The 24931-nt window shown below is 37.5% G+C and overlaps 1 protein-coding gene across 2 annotated transcripts in view; it reads left to right on the forward strand.

Moving 5' to 3' along the window:
• PLA2R1 (phospholipase A2 receptor 1) overlaps positions 1–24931 on the forward strand; it is a 106241-nt gene that overhangs the window by 74933 nt on the left and 6377 nt on the right. For both annotated transcript variants that reach the window (XM_028510129.2, XM_036023402.1), the window contains exons 14-25: positions 1370–1454; positions 3974–4106; positions 4681–4716; positions 5392–5549; positions 10437–10501; positions 10767–10870; positions 12838–12977; positions 18030–18147; positions 18795–18925; positions 19279–19426; positions 22780–23018; positions 24562–24730. In XM_028510129.2, coding sequence (XP_028365930.1) covers positions 1370–1454; positions 3974–4106; positions 4681–4716; positions 5392–5549; positions 10437–10501; positions 10767–10870; positions 12838–12977; positions 18030–18147; positions 18795–18925; positions 19279–19426; positions 22780–23018; positions 24562–24730 — 1526 coding nt within the window. The remainder of the gene's footprint in view (positions 1–1369; positions 1455–3973; positions 4107–4680; positions 4717–5391; positions 5550–10436; positions 10502–10766; positions 10871–12837; positions 12978–18029; positions 18148–18794; positions 18926–19278; positions 19427–22779; positions 23019–24561; positions 24731–24931) is intronic.

The following is a 24931-nucleotide window of genomic DNA, read 5'->3' on the forward strand; positions in this document are numbered from 1 at the left end:
ACATGCGTGCCCTTCATGTTCTTGCTGTGTGCCCCTTCTCCCAACTCACACCTGTGGGGGAAGGGGTAAAGACACCTCAAAATCTCCTGGATACCTTGAGTTCGGGACCCCATTTCAAATGCCTATTTGGGATCCCCCCTCTTGGCTGCACCCTGTAACACAGGGACCTCTCAGATTTTCTAAGCCACATTTTACTTTCATTTGTATCTCAAGCAGAGGAGCTCAGGTATCTGCCTAAGAATAGGCTTCCTTCTCTGCATAAGGAGAATAAAGCATCTGTCATGACTCCCAAATCTTATAGATTTTTTAAAAAAATTTTTAGTTATTGATTTTAGAGAGAGAGCAAGAGGAAGGGAGAGAGAGACAAGGAGAGAAACATCGATTTCGTTGTTCCACTTATTTATGCATTCATTGGTTGATTCTTGTATGTGCCCTGACTAGGGGTCAAACCCACAACCATGGTATACTGGGGACAATGCTCTAACCAACTGAGCTACCTGACCGGGGCTTATAAATCTTTAGTTCTTCAAAATTACTCTAAAAAAATGATCTTAATAAGGGGCAAAGGGTAAAAATTTGGGACAACTGTAATAGAATAAAAATGTTTTTTAATAAAACACTTTTAAAAAGCATAGCACCAGATTCAATAAATGATCTTAGTGAGATGGCTCTGTACAATTAGGCTTTATTGCTTGATTTACTGAGTAGTCTGTGGTGTGACATATTAGTCCTCTGTCTTAACACAGGGAAGATGATTCTCTGGGGCTTCTTGCCAAGTCTAACCCAGCGGTGACTGCTGAAGTTAACCAACTGTGCCTCAGACTGATTTGCTGTGGAAACATTTATGTTGGGATCTAGAAAAAAAAAAAAGAACACCTGCCATGTTTTATTAAAACAGGGGTAGTGGTGATTAACCTTCAGAGAATACATGCACATGTGACCAAAAAAAATCAAAGCTTTTTTACAATAGTATAAATAGTAAAGTAGTAAGAAGTTCTCTAGGGAAGAGAAGTCCCAAATCTCTTACCAACTTGCTTTCACTTGTCCTTGTCCTGGCCGAAAAGTGTTACCGTTCCTAATGATCATGAAAAAGCCACGTTGTCAACAGGGGCTGACTTTGCCCCCAGTTGCGTGTCCTCAATGAGCACACCGTGCAAACCAAGAGGGAGGGGAAGAGAGGCTAATCTCTCAGTTCATTTCAGACCTCAGGTTTCGCACAAACGAAATGTTCAATACGTGTTTGTTGGACTTGATCAGTCCTGCCAGGAATACCAGCTGCTTCCTGCACACATAAATACTTACTTGAACCTTTTCCATAACGTTGTGAAGTCAATAGGAAAGGCCAAGTTTTTGTTTCTTCTCTTCACAGGACAGAAGAAAGGCAGTTCTGGATTGGATTTAATAAGAGAAACCCACTGACCGCTGGCTCTTGGGAGTGGTCTGATGGAACTCCCGTAAGTCTTTCCACACCAGAGAAAAGGAAATGAATTTAAAATAGGTGGCCCTGGGCTATTTGGTAAACCAGCCAAATGAACCTAGAAGTAATAACCCTATTTCCCATTACTCAGATCCCAATCAGAAACAATGCCAGGCCTTGGTATCAGAAGCGTTATGTCAGCATCACCCTAGGAAATCTTTGTTACCCAGATAGTTCTGTGGTCAGCTATAGGCTCTTATCCTGAAAAGGCATCAAAATCTCCAGAAAGGTCCTCAAACCACTTACTGTCTAAGGAGTCTCCACAAAAGAAGCAGCTGTTCTTTAAAATAATACCAGGCTTCCTCTAATCTACCCTCCCTACAGTCTAGCACCTTATTAGGTGAGTGTAGGACCCTCGTCCTTTATATCAAAATGAAAAGAACCATTTTCTAGTTATCTCACTCTAAAAGGACAGAAATCTGTCTTAAAAATATCACCTTCTCAGCCAAAGGAAGTTGTTTGGAAGGAAAAAAAGAAAGACTTGCTTTTCATTAAGCCTCACACTTGTAAAAAACCTCTGTGAAGGAAAGAGGGAACTCTCAACCACTTATTTTTTCAGGTGCAATGAGGAATTCTCACATTTTCCTAAGGAGGACAGGGGAAAAACAACAGAAGCAGTATCCCAGATTAAAATGGGGTCCATCTGAGGGCACGGGCAAAGTCAAGCTATTCAGCTACACCTGTGAAACGGGACGCTAGAAACAGCCTGTAGTGAGCATTTAATGCAGCCCGTTCACTGAGCTCCAATTCTGCCCTCAGTTCTGAGCTGAGGGTACTGCTGCATCATCTCTTTCCTTCCTTAACATAATTCAGTGCAGTGAGGATTAAAGTGATTGGTTAATTTGCCTAAAATAGTATCTAGGAGAGCCAGGATTGGTACACAGGTGGTCTGCCGCCAAATTTACATTATAATGTCTCCTATTATAATGTCTCCTAGTTGTCAAATATCAGTAGCTAAACTGTGGAGTAGTAAAGATCAATAGAGAAATGGGATCTTGAGGCCTGCAACATAGCGTTCAAATTTGTGTCAAGGGAGAGATTTGTGGAAAAGCTATATGTTTACAGTGAGAAGAAATAACAAGGGCATGCTATTAAAAAAAAAAAACACAAAGTCTTCCACCCATGTACTGCTTCTTTGAAAACGGCATCAGGACCAGAGAGTGGGAAGAGACTTAAAGATCAGCTGGCCCCACCCATCGATTTTGCTGAGGAAGAAACAGAGGCCTGGAAAGCAGAAGGGGTATGACAGGGTCAACCTTCCCCCCATGGCATAGTTGGGTGGTTGACATCAGTATGGCACTTAAAAGTGGCATGTGTACATAGAGGTTGAGAATGCTCTATTTCATTTTAGTAAAGCAAACTCATTAGTAGTAGGAAAGGAATAGGCAATTTGGTTCACAATAAAAGAGATAAAGCCGTGAAGCAGTGCACTGAGTTCCTTACCCACTGAACAAAATGAATATTCAAACCCAATGCTGTTCTCTGAGTCATAGTTTACATTTATTTAAGTTAGAGGAATTGTTGCATGACAGTGTACATGTCTGAAGAGGAGTAGAGATGATTTCAAAACATCCTCTTCTTTCCAAATTCTTAACCTAATTCCACCTGTGGTCCATCTACTCTTCTATCAGGTAGTCATCAAATCACTGAAAAAGTTAAGTCTTTATTTAATACCCCTGTTGTGTGATAATTCATGGAAAGAGTTGCATAGTTTCCTGATTAAAGCTAGTGGTGAGTTAGAGTTTAGCAATTAGAACCTAAAAGCTTAGTGTCTGTACAAAAGAACCTACCGTACTTTGTCATGTAAATTGTGCACCCATGTTTTTGTCCCTAACTTTCAGGAAAAAAAATCTTTCATTTTAGTTTTTTAATTCAATTTTTTATTTATTTTTATTTAGGAAAAAACTGATTATTGTATTCCAGGGTATTATTTTGCATATGAATATCGCTATTACTTTCTTGAGTTACACTTTTAAAGCATAAGCATAAATAAAAGAATTCAAAACATTTATATAGATATGAAATAAGTACTACCCATGCATAATGTGTATCCTTATTTTTCCCTGAAAAATTTGAGCAAAAATGTACACATTCTACATGGCAAAATATGGTACCTCAAATATGAGACCCAAGTCTGACAGGCCCCTGAACCTCTAAGAAGTTGGCCCAGGACCCCAGGACCCCCAGACCAGCCCAATCCCACCAGTGAGGAAACAGTGCAAGTTCAGAAAGAAGCATGCATCTGCTTTGTTTTTGTGGAGAAAGAAGTAGCATGGCTCTTTTTAAGGAAAAAAGCATCTTTCAGGAAAAATGCTAAAACTTGATCAGCTTGCTCTTCACAAATGGGGAACAACCTTTAACTGGAATCATATCCAGACATTTCCAAAGCTTCCTCCAAAATCGGCTGTGGTTTATTTACAAGGATGCTTTTTTTGATCTTTTGATATTTTTGTGAGGGAATCATCATTAAGGAATAATGAACTTCATCTGCTGCAGGTTGTCTCTTCATTTTTAGACAATACCTATTTTGGAGATGATACAAGAAATTGTGCCATTTATAAAGCAAATAAAACATTGCTGCCCTTGCACTGTGGTGCTGAACGTGAATGGATATGCAAAATTCCAAGAGGTAAAAATATTAATAAGATATTTACTATATATTTGCTTTCTATTAATTTATACAACATTTTGCCCAGTGAAGAGGTACAGGGATCTAAAATGCAAGCACCTTGGATGAAAGTACCAGGAACCTTCATGATGAACCAACTGCACCATTTTAGCAAAGAATGTATATCGTAGGGGATGAACAAGGGGGACATTAGTACAGTATGCTAAGTTAGTTATAGGAAATGAGGATAACTATGTTGTGTTGTACTTTGTCTGGAAGAAATGTCATGGTGACCTCACAAGCAAACAAAATTCCTTGTCAAATGAATCCGTGAAAGCACCTCACAGAGTGTGTGACAAACAGTAGGCCCTCAACAAGTGGGGCCCCACAACCTTCCTTCTTTAATCAGAGTCCTCTCTTGAGCCTCCTCCTCAAGTATGAGAACTAACCATATTCCAAATTGCACAAAGAACCTGGTTTTTAAATGGTTTTTTAAATGGTGAAGTACAAAATATTGTGTTTAGATCTGAAGCAATTCAGAGTTAGCACATCTGTGAAGAAAGGTCACTCAGTGTGGTTTGTTCTCACTTTGCAGATGTGAGACCCAAGATTCCACCCTGGTACCAGTACGGTAAGAACTGTCCTTCCAGTTCTTAAACTTCTAATTATGTGCTATTATATACCATTACTCTATTATTACAACCCTCCAATTGAGTCTCTTTTCTTATGTTAATCTAGAACCAATTTGTTCAAATTAATGAATTAATAATTAATAATCTAATACATCTCCTTAAGTGTGATTAAAGACCAATATCACAGCTTAACTCTGTTTTCACAACACATAATTTTTAAAATATGCATCTATCCCAGAACTTACAAATGAAGTTTTCTTTTTTAAAAAAAGATTTTATTCATTTATTTTTAGAGAGAGGGTAAGGGAAAGAGAAAGAGAGGGAGAGAAATACCAATGTGTGGTTGCCTATCACACGCCCCCTACTGGGGACCTGGCCTGCAACCCAGGCATGTGCCCTGACTGGGAATTAAACCAGCGATCCTTTGGTTCCCAGGCCTGCACTCAATCCACTGAGCAACACTAGCCAGGGCACAAATGAAGGTTTCTTACATGAGACAGACCAAAGAAAATAAGCAAGTGTTTAAGTATACTTATCTACACAAAAAAATACACATGTTTAATGCTGAGTGACCAAATTACAAATTTGAGGTGCATCATAGCATATCCTATGTAAGTCCGCATTATATCAGTCAATAGTTTTTACATCACTTGCATTGTTTATTTTTCTTTCAGATGCACCCTGGCTCTTTTATCAGGATGCAGAGTACCTTTTTCATACATATGCCTCAGAATGGTCCACCTTTGAGTTTGTCTGTAGCTGGCTGCACAGTGATCTTCTCACAATTCATTCTGCCCGTGAGCAAGAATTCATCCACAACAAAATAAGAACGGTACTTCAATACAAGTTACCATGAGTAATGTAGAGCTTAGCTCCTTCTGCTGTCCTTGGGGGACTTTTTTTTTTACTTGACTTCAGACATTTATTTAAGTTTCATTAAAGGCCACACACATTTAATAATCATTTCTTTTTCTGATATAGAGATTAAGAGAAAATAATGGAAACACAGGTTTACTATGTTGGTCAGTCATTTCACTTTCATGCTTTACTAGCAACAGTGGTGAGCAAGTAGAGTTTTATTGCTTTCATGAGGTCCATTTGCACATCATACATATTTATTCAGAGTCTATCCTTCTAGAGTTTGGGGCTCTATCAGTGAGTGATTAAAAGAGACCAAAACTCCTGCCCTCTTGGAAATTATAGTCTAGTGTGGGAAGGAATACCATAATGAACACAAGTAAACAGCATCACACGGTGTTTTAGGAAAAGGCGAGTAGATAAAGGGCCCAGAGGAAATGAGGGCACATGTGAGGGACAAGGAGTATCTGCGGGTCCGCGGCTGCCTTGAAGTTTTAGTTTTTACTTACAAGAGTACAAATTTTTGCTTATAAAGACTCCATATACAGAAGATGGTAAGGAGATTTTCCATTTCAACTTAAGATAGAAAAAGACTAGACTTACTCTTTTGAGGAGGTACACTAATTAGAAATAAGCAGATAGAACCTGTTAAGTAATGAAAGACCACCAGGGATTAGAGTACATTTTCAGTTTACTTCTTTACGAAGTATTTAGTGAGCATTAGGTATGTATCACACACTGGGGTATTTGCCAAAGATATAAAAATGTCAGTGACATGAAAATGAGATATAATCTTTTTTAAAAAGCTGGAAATAATGTGATGTACTAAGTAAAAAGGGAGCGGCACAAATTACCAGGGGCACTCAGGGTGGAAAACCTCAATTCCAACTTCCCTGACGATATCCTTGAAAGTAAGACAAAGGCTTTTTTTTCTTTTTCTATAATTTAACATTATTTTATGATCTCTAGGAATCCTTTCTCATTCTATCATCTTTTCATGTTTGTAAGTTGACTCAAAATGAAGCTTGGTATTAAAGCATTCTCCATTTGTAAGGGAAATGCCTTCCTCACAGCTCCTGGGGCTTTCCCACTTCTGTAATCCTGTCTGATGCCCACTTAGCCCGTGAGGTACAGGCAGGTCAGGACTGCTGCTGAGTTTTGAGGGAAAGCCAAGAAACAGGGCTAGATGTCAGCCTCCCAGTCCCACAGGGACGCAGTGGCAGACAGCCACAGAACCAGGTGTCCCCCACTCTTGGTTGGTCCATGTGCTACTTTACCGCCCTTCTGCTCCTGCAAATGTAACACTCAAGGCAAACTGTAATGTTAAGTATCAACAAATTACATATAATGATGTTAGAAAATATGTGTATTTCTTTAGCTAGACAGCGGACTTCTCACCCAGGTGGCAATAACAAAGTTCAAAACTGCCCCATCAACTTGGCAGAGTACATATCACATAGAAGGAGCAGATATTTGGCCAATACTTATCATAATTGTGTCAAGCACTGTGCTAAGTGCTAATGTTTCATGGCATTTAATCTTTCCAGGAACTCTCTGTGGGAAGTGTTATTGATACATTTTACAGATGAGGAAGCTAAGACTTCAAGGAGGTGAAGCAACTGGGTTGGTTACATAGCTGCCAAGTGGTGAAATTTGGAAGTGAACCCAGGCCATCTGATTTAACTCATCATAAATAAAATAAAATAAAATAAAATAAAATAAAATAAAATAAAATAAAATAAAATAAAATAAAACAAAACAAAATAAACCCTCTGCTGGCAGCAAAACAGCAGCATCAGGGGTATATAAGAGCGCAATGTCGCCATTACATTAAAATGCTAGTACTAAACCCTCTCTAACTCTGAGGCTGTTAGTTGGACATGGTCCTGCAAAGCAAAACGTCAACAGTTCAATTACACCCCCCACACATTCCTGGGTTTCAGGTTTCATCCCCAGTCCAGGTGCACATAAGAGGCAAGATGGATGTTTCTCTCCCTCTCTTCCTCCTTCCCTCCCCCTCTAAAAAACAAATAGATAAAAGCTTTTTGAAAACCCTCCCCAGAAGATGGCACCAGCTCTGTCCCAGACATGAACAGTAAAGGGCTTCTATGATCATTCCAACAGAGTTGAGGTCTCCTGCGAACACTTGCAGGTGTTGTCTCTCCAGCTTTCCCTCATTGCATGTCAGTGGTTGGGAAGCCAGCAGGGATGGCAGAGTTAATACCTCCCACACATGGAATAGTAAAACTCACGGGTTTATCAGTTTGAGAAGTCACAGTCAGTGCCATGATCTAGTTGAAGACTAGATATAGTTGTGATCTCAAACCAGACAAACTTTGTGAGGTCTCTTACATGGCAAAAGTTGTTGCCCAGCCTGTGGCCATGTTGATATAGAATGCCCTGTCAGTGTTGCTGGGGAGCAGCTGACCGATCTAACACGACACTGCTGTGCTACAGAATAAAATTAGTGTGGTGGTATAGGATGTGGAGACTAAGAAAGAGGCCGGGGAAAGGGTAGCAATTCAAAAGAAAAGAGAGCTGTAGATTTCTAAAGCAATTTTTATTTCTGCATAATCTGTGGCTGTGTTAGGCACTTTTGTTGGTGGTAGTGGTGGTATGTGCAGTGAGCATTTACATTTCATAAGTAAGAAATTCCATATGTAAAGATGTACTACTAGAATGAATCAGTCCAGAAGTTATTTTAATTACATACGTGTCTATAGCTCCTCTATGAAGAATAGTAACTTAGAAATACAAAAAACAAAAATAACACTTAGTTAAAAAAATGATGAGTCAATACTTTCTCTTCAAATAATGAAAGACCACAAGGCAGGAAGAAAGTGAATCTTGGGGTACCGGCTTTTTGAGACATCTGGTTTATCAGATCAATGCCTGAAAAAGTGAAAAGGTACAAGCTCTTTAGGAGTTATTTGACATGAAATACTAGCCAATTTGTCTGCTAACATTTTTATGCTGTGCTATGCAATATTTGTATTATGAAATTTTGATTTACTCTTTTAAAATTTAATTTTTAATATTTCTAACAAAAATATATCAAAGTTATTAGTCATTTTCTAAAAGCTGGGATTCTAAATCCTTAGATGACTCGGTTTTGCTATTTTGATGGAAATATTTTAAGAGATGACAGGCCTTTGTTCCTTATATCATTTAGAGATTTAATACGTTGGCTGTTGCTGTGTTTTATTTGTTTTTGGTCAGTGTTCTTCCCATATGATGCTATCTAGAATAGCTGTTTGAAAAAACATAACTGATATTATGAAATCCATGGTCATATCACATTTTTAGTATTCTTTTATATAAAGAATATTAATGTCTTCTATTGTTGTGGTTTTATACCTTTGCTAAAATTTAAAACATCCATTTTTTGCATCGGATTTTTCACTCTGGGTATCTTCTAGCTTGCCCCATGAAACTCTGTTCCACATCTCCCAGGTTCTGATGTCCCTTGTGGGCGATCACCATGCTGTAATGCGATGGTTATAAATATGCCACTTAAGATGCAGTAGTTATAATTTCTCTTTAAAGGTCCTTAATTGGGGCAGTGAACAATGGGCCATGATTTCCACTGTTGTTGCACATGAGACCTTTTAGATTGAATGAGATTGTTGTGGTTCTCCCACCGAGTTCACAACCAGTCTCAGTGGACCCATTCCAAAGCCTGACAATGGGAATCAAAGCTCAGCGTGTAAGAATATGTCCATGAAACAACACCTCAGGGATACAAAATTATAGTTGCTCCATCTTGCATTGTTCTCAAATTGCTGATATGGCAGACAGCCACACTGTGTAAGGAGTAAAAATACCCGTTTATAAATTAGAATGTTAGAGAGCTATGAGGTTTTGTCTTATAATGACCTGAAAATCATATGGAGAAAATTGTATCTATATATCTTAAAATGTATTCTCAAGTCTTTACAGAGGAAATGGAAGTGCAAATTTAAATATATAATGCCTTGAGAATGTTTTAGCATAAAAAATATTGAGTTACATTTTATACACATAGCACACAAACAACAAAGTATATTAATTTAAAGGTCTTAGAGAATCCTTACTGCCTCTTCCTCTTTTATGGGTGAAGAAGAAATTTCAATTACCTGGGTCCTAAGACCAGTATTACACGTGTTCTAATGTGCTTGTGTGCACATGCGCACATGCATGCACAAGCTTGGATTTTATACTTTATTACACTGAGATCTGTGTGATAAATAACAGCATAAAAGCAATAAAAATACAAAGGATAATTTTTCAGTTGTCAAACACTGGAAAGTCTGTCATGTTCTTTTGGCCTGTTTTGCACCTCGCTATTTGGTTAGACCAGGGACAGTGCTAACACTCAGTTTAAAAGCTTACCAGACTAATCCGTAAAATTCAAAAACTTTCTAGTATTGATGTCTTTGTGCCTTGAATTGTTTTCCAAATAGAGTGACATATACAATGAACTTCTATAAATCACTGAGAAGATAAGTCACTAAGTTCTCAGTCAAAAAAAGAAAATATACATCATATTTTACTGTACAATATTCCTTTTTAAATCTGTACTATAAGAGAAATGTACTTTTAAATACATAGGAAAGTTTGTAAGAAAGATATTGCATGTTGTATGAAATTAAAAGTATTTTCAATATTTGATTCCAATTTTCCTTCATAATGAGGAGGGAACATTTTAGAATAATGAAGTTTCAAGTTTTCTCAAGATGCTAGGCCTTAGTGTACTCTTCTTTAGATAATTGGGTAAAATACTGAAGAATGGAAAGCTATTAACAGCAACCCCATTAATCTTAATAATGAAAAGGGAAAACAGGTAGAATAAATGCTGACACTTTTCTTTCTTTCTAAATAGCTATCAAAGTACGGTGTCAATTGGTGGATTGGACTTCAAGAAGAAAAAGCCAGTGGTGAATTTCGGTATAAACTAGATTAATTAGCATTTAATTTTGTTTGACAGGTTTTATTTGCAGAATGATTGTACTAGATCTTAGCAATCAATTTGTTGAGTAGCCTTCAAACATTATCTTTAGCTTATAAATTTTCATTTTCCTAACCCAAGGCATGAATATTATTTTATTTAATAAAATATTATGCCTTCAATCCATACTGCAGTATTCCAAGAACAGTGTTGAAGATTGAGCATGCAGAATGAGAGACATTACAAGTTTTAATTTTCTTATAGCTGGAGAGATGGAGCTCCGGTAATATACCAGAACTGGGACAAAGGAAAAGAAGGATCTACGAAAAATCAGAGCCAGAAATGTGGCTTCATTTCATCCATAACAGGTTATTTTATTCATCCATTTTGGGGTTTATAGTACAAATTAATAACACTCAGGAGCCTTGAAATCTCCTTTTCATTGCATTGACAAGTGAGAAAGTTTTGTTTGGTTATTTTCCTTTTAAAATGAATGTGTTCGACCTCATCCATCTTAAGGCTTACGAATGGCCATTTGTACAGTTTATTCCATGAATTCCTGTTTTTGAAATTAATTTACATTCAAATAAGTCCTGCCTCATAAACTAAAACAACATAAAAAATGAGTCCATTCAAACTGGTGAGAAATATGTCTGCCAAATACTATTCCCTATGAAATTTACGAGCCCATTTTTATCTCTTCCTAGAATCCAGTTTACAATTGGCCAGATCTTTAACCTCTGAGAAATTTACTTCCAATTTTCCACTTAAGAAAAAATTATATTGAATTCAGTAATCTTTTAAAAAATACCCATCATTAATTGCTGCTTACCTTAGAACACCAACTGTTTGCAGTGGGATTGAGAAGTACATGTATGTCGAAGACTGTTTTTTAAATCCTACTCATTAGTACATTGTTATTTGGGTTGATTGCCTATTCATATCCACCCCAATCTTTCTATCCAATAAAAGGTAATGATATTCTCAACTCTAACAGATTCACAACAAACCTGTGTCCCAAGTCAGGAGCAGAATAAACATGGAAAGCAATCCTTGATGCACATGTTTCTTACAAAGTTAGGAAGAGAAAAACCATGTGGTTATTCAGCTCGCTTTTGCCAGCAGGTGTCACAACAGCCTACAAAAAGGCTGTTTTGTGATTCTGGAGGAAGAGCAGCTAATCTGCACTAAAAATAGCATTCCAGCCCCTCCTTCAAATGCCAACCAACATCCTTTTGACGCATATCTCTCATACTAGAAAGCTGAATCTGCTCTTGCAATTTACGTGTATGAGGGCCCTGTTCTGGAATTATAACTTGAATGCTAATGAAATACAGTCTACAATCTTCTCTGAAAATATAGCTCCTCTAAATTCAAAGACATTTTCCAGGAGGCTGAGGGCTTTGGGATATATTTTCCTGAGGGCATGTCTATATGTGCCTGTTTTGTTTAAGGGTCAGTGTTAAGAAGAGCTCCTTTCTTAAAAGTTCATGGGTTTATTTTTCTAGCTTATTATATTTTTGAGGGAATTATAAAATATAAATGGTCATCTATTGTTTTAGAATCTTTTCTCTCTTTAAGAGAGAAAGACAGATTTAAGAAATCTTTTTTCTTTATTTTTATTAATACTTTTGATTTTATTGTTGTTCAAGTACAGTTTTCTGCCTTTTCCCCTCCCCACCACCCAAACCCTCCCCATCTCCTTCCCCTGTTTCTACTCCCCCTCCCCCTTGTTATTGTCCATGTATCCTTTATAGTTGTTCCTGTAAACCCTTCACCCTTTTCCCCCATTATGGCCTCCCCTCTCCCTTCTGGCTACTGTCAGCTTGTTCCCAATTTCAATGTCTTAGGTTATGTTTTGCTTGCTTGTTTGTTTTGTTGATCAGGTTCCAGTTAAAGGTGAGATCATATGGTATTTGTCTTTCATGGCCTGGCTTAAGAACTCTCTCTTTAAGAAAGATTCTCTCGCTTTTCTCTCCTTTTCTCTCCCTAAACTGAAGTTAATACTTTAAAACAATTACCCTACAAAATATTCTTTTCTTAACCAAGTTAAATACTCTTAGAACTTTAATCACTTCTATGATTTCAACTGTAGTGATTGTTTAGATTTTTTTTTGCACTTACATTATTGAATTAGAATGACTGACTTGGCGCCTTGCCCAGTTAGCTTTTGTCACTGGAGAACTCTGTGATTCATAGTTAAATTTAGTTCAGTTCCTATATTTAAAAAACAAGTTATGACAAACCGTGTAGTCATAAAAGTAGCAATCAATAGACAAAGTCTACAAAGAATCACCATTGTTTCTATTCATTTCTAACCCATTTTCCCCTCCAGGACTCTGGTCTAGTGAAGAGTGTTCAGTTTCTATGCCTAGCATCTGTAAGCGAAAAAAGTTTTGGGTCATAGAGAAAGAGAAAGATACACCAAAACAGCATGGAATGTGTCCTAAAGGATGGCTATATTTTAACTATAAGGTAAAGTTCTTCACAAAAAGTTGCCTTTGTCTCTCTTTTGTAGATGTTAATTGTAGAAAGTAATCAAAAAGTGGGTGTGGCTTCAAAAACCATGATTTGTCCATTGGACCTGGAACTTTTTTGTCACAACTTTCAACAGATTTGAGAAGTTTTTGATTTAGGGCCAACCCTCTTGGAATAAGAAGTGTTTGTGAGAAACAGCTCTAACACCACCTTTCATATGTATATTCAATTTGTGTATATTCAATTTGTGTATATTCAGCTACTCATTGTGCTGTGTGCCTATGTGATGCCTGCATGTGTGTGCACGTGTGTGCAGGTGTGTGCAGGTATGCCTGTGCATCTCTGCCCTGCTCCCAATTGAGTTGTCCACTCCAGAGCACCCAGACTCCATCAGGTCCTTCTTGTGTCTTCTCTGCCTGGACACTTCCCTGCATAGAGCTCTGCCTGCCTTGTGAATTGACCAACTAACAATGTAGCTCAGTCAATGTCATCCTGAGACTCGTACAATGGTTGCTTCCATGAAGAACTGATTTTTTTTAATTGATAGTGTGGATATTGTAAACCAGATTTATTATTTTTAAAGATTTTATTTATTTATTTTTAGAAAGGGAAGGGAGGGAGATAGAGAGAGAGAGAAACATCAATGTGTGGTTGCTGGGGGTCATGGCCTGCAACCCAGGCATGCACCCTGACTGGGAATCAAACCTGCGACACTTTGGTTCGCAGCCCACGCTCAATCCACTGAGCTATGCCAGCCAGGCTGATTTATTATTTTTGATACAGCCTCCAATTAAGGCCGAGCCTTCCCCTCCACTCTTTATGTTGTTGAATAAAATAAGGCCTTGGGGAAAGTAATTAAAATGCATCCCAAATTATAAATATTTGCTGTTTGATTGTCAAGAGCCAATTTTTAATTTGTATGTTCAGTTGTATTGGCAGGGGACTCTGTCCTTTGTGATCTTCCCCTCATTGTTAATTTGTGAAATGGAGTCATTTGGACTTTAGATGTATTAATTGAGCACCACAACATATTTGACACTGAGTTTCTTAATTGGGGTAAAATTCATGTAATATAGAATTTACCATCTTCATTTTTAAGTGCATAATACAGTTGGATAAAGTATATTCATGATGTTGTACAATGAATCTGCCATTTTCACCTTGTAAAACTAAAACTCTAAGCACATTAAACAGCAGCCCTTCATGCGCCCTCCCCCAAGTGCCTGGCAACTACCATTCTACCTTCTGTGTCTACTAGTTTGACTACTTCACATTCTGCACATAAGTGGGATCAACACAGTGTTTTTCCTTTGCTGACCAGCATATTTCACTTAGCACTATAGTCTCCAGATCCCTTCGTGTTGCAGCATGCGTGAGTTTCCTTTCTTTTGAAGAGAGAACATGGATATAGCTGGCTCAAGTCCTACCAAAGAGTCTTGCTCATTGACCTTAACACTTCCCTTTATTTTGTCTAAGAGAAATATTTCTGAGATTGACTCATCTGTCACCTATAAGTGAGTTTATCAGATTATTAGAAAAGTTGATTGATAGTTGAGAGGAGTGGAGAACCCAATGGGGATCATTCCCCTGTTTAATAATAATAATTTTTTTAAAAAGCTACCAAAGGAAAATTGGGAGATAGCAATGACAGACATTATTCACTTCACAGTTCTGAATGAGTTCCAATATTATGTCTTATTAAACTCTGTTTCTTGTTTGTCAGCTTCCTAGTACTAACTTTTATTGGTTATTTCTAAGAAAAAAAGATTCAGGTGGTTGACTGATTGTCAACATTCTAGAGTTTTAAAACTGAGATGCAGGAAGTTAAGCATCTTTTCTAATGTTTATAGATGACTTTCTCCATGTTTGAGGGTGTAAAAGCAGCTTGACTGGGGATTACCCTGGGTATGTACTTGTCACAGCAGGGCTATAGGGGGAAGAAATTCTAAGTGTGTGTGTGTATTAGATTAACTTTTGTGCTTCTACTTACACATTTCTATGAATTAAGTGCTAATGGCTATTTTGCACCATCTAGTTTAGCATTAGCAAGAATCTTATTTCTTGCACACATCTTGAAAAACACTCTTCTTTTTTAAAAAGTTTATTCAAATTAGCAGCATTTTATTCATTCATTCAGCTATGTTGGATATTGGTAAGTTAATGTGAGGAAAAATATACACAATCCCTTCTCTTTTGGAGCTTATAGATTTGAGGGGGAACAAACATTAATGAATCAATCAGGAAAATATTGTGTAATTTAAAATTGTGACACATATGATGAAGAAGTGTTACAAAGTTCTATAAAATGTATAACAGGAGGGCCTGACTGAGGTGGCTAGAAAGACAGGGAGCAGTAAAAGTAGGGGGAACAGCATGTGCTGAGGTCCAATGGTCAGAGGGAATAGGACATAGTTAAGAAACTAAAGGAAGCATACAGATCTAGAATATGAGGGTTGAGGTGAAAGTAGTAGACAGGGGTTAAAGCATCTTAGATTTTCTAGCTTCTATGCCAAGGGCAATAAGAAACGCTTGAAGGGTTTTAACTAAAGAGGGGCATGATCAGGACTGACTTTTGAGAAGAATCACTCAAGCTGCAGTGCCCATAAAGAGTGGAAGATGGCAAGGTGAGGAAGGTAAGAGCAGTTAGGAAGCTACTCCAGTAGTCCAGGCAAAAGATTATTAGTAGCTTAAGCTAAGATGATGGTGACAGAGCGTGGGGGGCAGTGGGACTGTGGGGGACTCTGAGAAATGGGATTTCCAAATGGTAGGGCTGGAGGGGTGACGGAGTGGGAGAGCGAGGATGACGCCCAGGTGTCAGGCTTGTGTAATTGCAGCATGGACGGTGCCACTCCTTGTAGGTAAGAACCCTGGGGAAGGACCAAGTTTGGGGATAGATCAGGAATTCTGTTTTTGTATTTTAAGCTAGAAATGACTTTGAAATGCAAGAAAAGAATTTTATATTCAAAACTTGTTTGGAATATAGGAGGATATCATCAGTTCACAATCGTAATCAGAGATGCATTAAACTTGATCACATTTTGCAAATTAGTAAGTAAATAAACAGTTTTAAATTCATTTTATTCATTTAAATTCATTTGTACTTCATTTTGCTGCTCGCTTTAATTATTAATGACACCGTTTTGAAGTGTGTTAGTAAATATGTTATAGTTTTAGAAACAGTGAAGTCCTGTAATGGGAGGTTACACTGTCACAGTCAAGCTGGTAAATCTTGGCTGAGGCAAAAGTTGGGGAGAGGGGTGGAAGAAGAGGGGAACATATCTGTGTGTGTGTGTTTTCTGGAGAGATTCATTGAGCTAACTGAACCAATGAGATTCATTGGTATTTATGAATGGTTCATTAGTGTGACTATCTAAACACAAGGTGAATTCACATTAAATGATAAGACTTCCTAATAATTAGTATGTGTCACTCTTTGGAATTTGTAATGAGAGTAAAGAGGAAAAATAAAAGAAATAGATAAAAGGACAGTTGTTGCAAAATTGAAATCTTTCACAGCCAATTCTGTTCCTTTGTGAAGCAAACAAGGTAAAGAGAACCAGAATTCAACATGTGCTTCCTCTCTTAGTTGGTAACTCAGCTTCAGGCTAGATCAGGGGTTCTGGCTTTTGTACCAAGAACAGTGGAAAATCACTGAAGGGTTTAAACTGAAGAGTGACATTATCAGAACTGAGTTCTGAAAAGTGTTATTTAGGCACTATTGAAATTTGGGGACGGAAAATTCTTTGTTCTGGGGGACTGACCTGGGCATTATAGAATGTTTGGCAGCCTCCCTGGTCTGTACTCACTAGATGCCAATAGCAATCCCACCCCTCAGGATTTGATACCAAAAATGTCTCCAGATATTATCAAAATATCCCCTGAGGGGCAAAATAACCCCATTTGAGAACCACTGGACTAAATCTAGAATATCTGATGTCATTTGACAACCATTACAGAGTCTGTTGGGTTTATTTCATTCTGTAAATATTTACTGGTGACCTTTGCTGTGGTCAAAAAGGAACAACACTTAGTCTCTATGCTTTTTAAGGGATTATGAAGGGGGGAAGAGACAGGGGACAAATTTAGAAAATAAGGAAGGATGTCATTTTAGAGAAGGATGGGCATGATCTTGAGATCTGACCTATTAATAACCAGCATTACTTACGCTTATTGATGAGAGAATATTCTTACAGAGTATCCTTTGCATTGAGTCTCTCCTGACTTCTCTGGAACTTTGCCTGATCTGTTATAGCCTTTCCCTGCCCTTCCCCTGACTCTGTCTGGCCTTAACAACATGTTTAAATCTAACTGAGCTTTGGGTGTCTGTCCTGCCTAGTAGTTACTCTTCCATTTCTCTTCCCATAACCAGTAACCCCTGTTGCGCCACAGACAGGACTCTCTCATGAGTAACAATCACTCTAACTGCCAAATCCCACAGCCATTTTTTGTGTTCCATTTGGCAGTGTTGGCCACCCTCCCTTTGTGTCTTCTTCCTAGGTCTCCTTGATTCTGTCCTAGCTTCCCTTCCCACTGGGCTCATGTTTTCTTTTCTGGCTCTTCCTCATGGGCTTGCTGACCACAAGGCTGATTCCAAGTTCTTAGGGAATTTAAACACCTGCTGTGGAATTTAAATACCTGGTTTTGACTCCCTAGTATTTCTCTCTGCTGCAACTGAAGAAGTGTATTTGCAATGGAAACTGAACTCAGTTGGTATTAGCCGAATTTAGATTCAAACTACCACTATAAACTGCAATTGGGCTGGCTCCTTTTTAGAAGGAATATTATTTTTCTTTGAGCAGAAGACCTTGTTCTGACACCTCGAGTGACAAAATGCATCTGTTCCTGCCTGATGCGGTGCAGGCTAGGCACGTACTCACCCTGAATACTGTTCACTTCGTTTTATTTTCCCCTTTGGAGCAGCTCAGAGAAAACAATGAGTCATTTCTGAGAAAGAAAATTACAGCGTTTTCAAGGCTTATCCTCAGTGCTTTGGGAAATTTTTACTTCACTATAAAAATATGGAAGTAAACATTTTTTTATTGTTTATAGTGCCTTTTGGTGAAAATCCACAAAGACCCAAGTGGCTGGAAGAACTGGACATCTGCTCGAGATTTCTGTGTTGAAGAAGGGGGGACACTGGCCACCATTGAAAATGAGGTGGAACAAGGTATTCCATGTTCAGTCAGGCAAAAATACCATTTTTATTCAAGTATTAAGTATTCTCCCCAGATTCTAACATTTCCAAATCAGTATTTTTCCTGAGTTTTCTATAAGGCTTATAGTATGACATCCGTAAAAGTTAGTGCACTGCATTGCTTATAAACTGTTGACTTTTCGAGACTTTTGTCTTTTTCACCAGTAGTAGTGGAAAGAATAAGGACCTATTTGTGGTCTGTATTTCAAAATGGCTAAAATAATCTGAGGCAAAGTCTATTATAATTGCATGGCGTAGTTGTTTAGACCCTTTAGATTCACCTACACACTTTTATTAGGTATTTAGGCAATTATATACTTTAGTTTAAACGTAGCAAATAAAATCCTCTTTTGTTAAGAAAGGCATTGAATGAACACTGGAAATTGTTTTGTTAATGACATGATGAAATCCCAGGCTTAGTCAGCCAACTTCTGTCAATTTAAACTGAAACAAAAGTGAGAGAGACTGCATTACCTTAATAAGGACAAAGTAATTCCGACAATTGATTTATAATTAAGTCTTGCTGTCATTTAAATAAAATAGTAGCTATAAACAGAATTGGCTGATTAACCAAATGGTTTACATCGTATTGGATTTTATGATGTATTCTTATTTTTCAGCTTTCATTACAATGAATCTTTTTGGCCAGACCACTAATGTGTGGATAGGGTTACAAAATGATGATTATGAAAGATGGCTAAATGGAAAGCCTGTGGTTTATTCTAACTGGTCTCCATTTGAGACAATAAATGTAAGTTTTAAGATTTATTTTCTTAGAAATTGGCAAGAGATTCTATTCAAGATTTGTCTACTAATGTTTTTATACCTCCTATATTTTATAGGCATACACTTTTATTAGTTAGTTATTAATATTAATTTTTAATAATACAGTTTTATAGAATTATCATGTATTCCATAAATGTAATTACTTTATTCACAAGAATTATTTATGGTTTAGGTTATGAAGTGATTTGTGAACAGGTTTGTTAAATGCAACCTGAAGAATAACAGTGTTTGAAGTTTTATAAATTATGTCCTTAATAAAAATGTCAATGTTATAATAATGTTATATGTTATATATTTTTTAAATGTATTCTTTTAAAGATCCTCAGTCATAACACCACCAAAGTTCAAAAACACATTCCTCTCTGTGCTTTGCTGTCAAATAATCCTAATTTTCATTTTACTGGAAAATGGTATTTTGAAGACTGTGGAAAAGAAGGTTATGGATATGTTTGTGAGAAAATGCAGGGTAAGAAATACTTGCTTTTCTTATTCCTTCCATTTCCATGGCCTGCCCTTCTCTTCCATGTTTGTTTTACATGCTGTGTAACTGGCAGTCCCATTGCTAACAGTGCCAGGCAGCTATTCTTTGAGCTTTTATACATGTAGTTGTTTAATTTCCACTGCCCCAGGGTTATGCCCTCTTGTGGGGTCCTAAGGACTGCTTCAGTGATGGCCAAGTTTATGCACCCATTTGGTCATATTCAAAGGTTTTATTGCTTTGCTCTGGAATTATGTGTCTGTTCAGGCAATAAAAAGGCGTTGCAAAATACTGGAAAAGAGTCAAGGAAATAAACCAAGTCAATGCTCACTTCTTTCTTGGAACCTTAAAAATGGTCTCTGAGGCTAAATATGGCATGCAGCATGTTTCCAGATCTGATGATGAGAAACCCGATGGCTTCGGATGAAGTCCCAAAGCCATACTATTACACATAGCCAATGGGGTCAATGAACAGTGTGAATGCACCGTAAATGATCTTGAGTAATAAAAACAACAATCGCTCCCATCTCATGGTTTCACTGAATGCTAGGCTTCCCTGTACCATGCTACCCTAGAAGGCTATAGTTTATGTCTGGAGCTGGGTAGAGTTCTGGGCAACCTAGTGTATGTGCTTATTGTAATACAAGTTATAGCTCTTCCTCTTGCATACTGTGAGCCCTTTAACAATATTAGGTATCAACCCACCTTCAGAAAAACAGTTCAAGGGAGCCCCGTTTCCTTGTTCACAGGTATCAATCGCAATAGTAGTTAGGAACTGAAAGAAAATACCAGATCAGTTACATCAGGAGTATTACGAGAAGAGCAGAGTTTTATAGGGAAAGACATATAACAATATACCATGTCCTTGCACACTTATGATGTACCTGGCACTGTGCCTTGGCTTTATAAGCATTATGCCATAAAATCCTCATGACAAATCTAAAAAGCAGGTAAAAAGTCTTCCCATTTTATAAATGAGGAACTTGAAGATTAGAAAAAATAAGTAACACACTCAAGGTCTCTCAGTTAAACATAATTATACTATTCCACAACTTTGATGTTGATCTGTTCTGGGAATGTACTCCCAACCACTTTCTTTCTTTGATGTTTTTGGGACTAACAAAGTGTATGTTGTTTTGGAAGCAGCATGGAATAGTGGGCACTGGAGTCCCTGTCACTCCTGGCTTCCCACCCCACCTCTGTAAATACACTGTCAGTCAGGTTTCTCCTCTGAACATTGATTTCTGCATCTATAAAATGAAATATCTCATAGACTTTCTGTATGTACAGTGCTTAGCAAGTTCCCGGCATATGTTTAACAAAGGATAATTCTTTTTATTGTTAGTTTCAAGCCATATTATTTAACTACACAAATTCTTATAGTAGTCTACAATGATTACGCAAATTTTGCTCCTCTTCTTGATGTGCCATATAAACTCATTTATATTTGACTTGTAGCCTAAAGTTTGTGATCTCGTTAGATTAAAAAAAAATGTCTTAATAAAAAGAGAGACAAGGGCGAAATCAATACCCCCAATGTGGAACTTGGTTTCCAGTGGATCTTTCTTTTTCACAAAAATAAGTGACAAAATCATGTTGCTCAAAGTCTCTTAATTTTTGAAAGTTGATTAAATCAACTACATAAGGAGAAATTCAGAAATGTGAAAATACAGATATATAACTTAGTGGAAAAAATAGTTAAATTGGCATTTGGGTCACATATACAAAGAATATTAGTTACTTTAATTTTACTAATTGTTAACACTTTTAAATGGCTACTTGGTATTATATATCAGTTTTATGTAAATAACCTTACACTTTTTAAGTAGGCTGGCAAACAGACTTCTAGCAAAAATAAGTGATAAAAGTGTGGTCCATCACAATTTACTTGGTACATAAATAATTTCAATTTGGTTTTGCAACATGTACAACATGTACTGAGGTAACATTTTCAGATAAAAGTCAAATTCCCACTTTATTATTTTTATTTGGGAGAGTGTGACAAGAAGAGAGGGGAGCAAGAAGCAACATTTATTGAGGGCCTACTATATCCCAGGTACTATAGTAAGTGCCCTTTGTAAATATCTCATTAAATTCTACCCACATCCCTATAAGGAAAGCTTTACTAACCTTTCTTTTTTCATTTTATGTATTTATTTATTTGAGAGAGAGAGAAATATTATTTTGTTGCTTCACCTATCTATGCCTTCATTGGTTGATTCTTATATGTGCCCTGACCCAGGAGAACTGCAACCTTAGTATCAAGACAACACTCCAATCCACTGAGCTTTGTCACCAGGGCAGGGCTTACTAATCTTAAAGACCATAAATGTGAGGTTTTGAGGGATTAACTAATTCCCAAGGTTTCTTAGCCATTCAGGGTCAGGACTAGAATTGAGTCACAGGTTTTTTGAGTATCCACATCTCACTATGCTCCTTTTCAAGCCCAAGTGTAATAAAATAAGTATATAGAAATAAACCCCAGCCACTTTGATCAGACACTTAAGAAACACTTACCTTGTTTTTGTATTTTAAGTTTTCAAAATCTAGCCTATCCAAGTACATAATATAATACAGAACAGACAGGCAAGGGCACATATTAAAGAGGAAATATCTGTATGTAAAACACAGACTTGCTTTTTACGTGATCACAACTGCTCATGAACAAGAAAGCACCAATGATCACGTGTGGGAAAACTTTGCGTTTTAATTTATAAATCTCAACTCTGACCTATGACTTTAACTATTTATAAGAACAGCGTATTTCTGCTCATTATTTTTTAAACTTCTTTATAGAGTGTATATATATATATATATATATATATATAAACATTAAATGTGATAGTAACTATCATATAGTCTCAAAAGTTTAATGAAGTGTTATATTTGGGAATACACAGCTGTAAATTATGTTTGTAGTGCAGTGAATGACTGTCTGACGTGTGTCGACATGCTCTCAGCAAGTTCTGCTGGAGCAGCATGTGTCAGGCGGAGTGGAGGCAGCAGGAGAAACCTACCCAAGGAGATCCCATGAATTCCACCAATGAGGGGTCGGTTTAACAAAGGATGGCCAAAATGGGAAACCTTCTAGAAATGTTTAATATACACTTATGGTTCTATTTTAAAAAGAAACTCATTCACAAAATTTCCTACATGTTTCCATTCTTTAGCATCACCTAAGCTTTCAGGAAGTGTCCTCCTTTTGAAGTAGTCTATTTTGGGAAGAAAAGCACTAATGTTAACTCCAGCATGGATCACTGTGATGGGCTTCCATGCTAAGCTTTGCCTCGCCCTTTCGCATCCAGATGCTACAAATAATTTTTCTTGTGTTTTTGTTCTAGATACTTCTGGACATGGTGTAAATACATCTGATATGTATGCAATCCCCAATACCTTACAATATGGAAACAGAACTTACAAAATAATTAGTGCGAATATGACTTGGTATACAGCACTGAAAACCTGTCTGATGCACGGAGCAGAACTAGTCAGTATTGCAGATCTGTATCACCAGTCCTTCCTCACCGTCATGCTCAACCGGCTGGGACATGCCCACTGGATTGGACTGCTCACTGCAGATGTAGGTGCCCTAAAATCCCTTGGACAATCCTTGCCTGCTTAAGTTTCATCTACTTCCTCAGTAATATAGCCACTGAAATGACCACAGAAAAAATCTCCTAGCAATGACTTAATGTAGCATTAAGTCATTGGTTTATACAATAAATACTGACCAACCATATGAGAAGCCCATGACCACAAAATAAAGGTGCACACCTTTTAAGAGTAAATATCTACTTGCTTAATTTCTGGAAACTAATGCTCTTCAAAGGCTCTATGAAAATTTCTGAGAAATCTCGGAACACTTCCTCATGCACTGGAACACATGCTAAACTCCAGCACCCGCATGTGGCTAATTTGTTGCATTTAAGAAATCCCCCCCAAAACTGAATCATTCTTCCTGCCTAGAAATTGGGTCATTAACTCCATATCCCCTGACATTTAGCAGATAGGTTATTTTTCTCCTCCAAGGATGTGGCTTGGAGAGCAAGATATTTTGATTTAGTTTCTTTTTCTCTTTAATAAACATATTACACACTCAAAGTGGTGAAAGATCTATCTATTCTGTCCTGATCTCTTGTGCTGGTCCCCAGTGTCAGCCACTGTAAACAGTTTCCAGTGTGTCATGTAGAAATTCTCTCTATAGGCACTGTTTATAGATGGAATGGATGAGTATTGTTTTCTAAATACAGATGAAAACTTACTATACATTCTCTCTTTAAATTTGCTTTTTTATTTAACATACCTTGTATAGCATTCAATGTCAGCACCTAAAAATTGAACACATATAAGGATATACCACAGTGTATGCAACAATTCCAGGAATGGTCATTTGGGTTCTTCCCAGTTTTCACAATTACAAACAATACACAACAAATATCCTTGTGTGAGCAGGATGAGTTCCCAGAAGTGAAGTTGCTAAGTACACCTTAAATTTTCACGAGGAGTGCCATTGCCCTCCAAAAGCTAGCACTAATTTACACACCAGCAACGGTGTGTGATAACACCTAGTTTTTTCACATCCTTGCCAAATCTAAGTGAAAATTTTAATCATTGCCAGTGGGAACAGTGAAAAGATGGTATTCGTGGTAGTTTATTGTGTTTTGGTATTACGGAACATTTTAACTTACGTAGTCTATTTTTGCTGTATGGCCACTGGATTTTCTATCGGACTTGGAAAGATTTCCCCCACGCTAAGAGTATAAAATATTTAGCCAAGTTTTCTTTAGTACTCTTCTATGTTCAATTTTATGTTTAAATCTTCGATTCATCTGAAATTTATTTCAGTATAAAGAACAAGGTATTGATCCAACTTTACTCTGATTGCTTGCTGGAAAATTATGGTGGCAGGGAGCCAAGGGTTCCCCAAAACTGAAAAAGGTATCTATTGTGGCAGATACTCCTTTTTGTCAAGCTGTGTTCACAAGCTGTCCCAGACCCCCTGAAATAGGAGTCTAAGGACTGGAAATACAAATCTATGTGTGAAGTGAGAGATGCTCAGACAGCACTGGGTGATGCCACCAGCGGTCTTGGCAAGGAAGTGATGGCTCAATTTCCCTCCACAGAATGGTCTCAATTTTGACTGGTCAGATGGCACCAAATCCTCCTTTACCTTTTGGAAAGATGATGAGTCATCCATGCAGGGTGACTGTGTTTATGCTGACACCACTGGGCGCTGGAGTAGCACAACCTGCGAGTCATTTCTGCAAGGAGCCATTTGTCATGTACCTACTGGTAGGTTCAGTCATATTCAACTCCAAAATATGTACCATGCACCTGCTGTATGCAAGTCACTGTGCTAAGCAGGAGCAACGAGGAAGAGTAGTAAGGAGTATCTGCCCTCAAGAAGCCTCTGGTCTGGTAGGCAATATACAGACAAATAACTATAATACTAGGCAGGGCTGCCAAACAATATGAGAGGTAGCAAGTGTTGTG

Source organism: Phyllostomus discolor, chromosome 4 (genome assembly GCF_004126475.2).
Source record: "Phyllostomus discolor isolate MPI-MPIP mPhyDis1 chromosome 4, mPhyDis1.pri.v3, whole genome shotgun sequence".
Lineage (NCBI taxonomy): Eukaryota > Metazoa > Chordata > Mammalia > Chiroptera > Phyllostomidae > Phyllostomus > Phyllostomus discolor.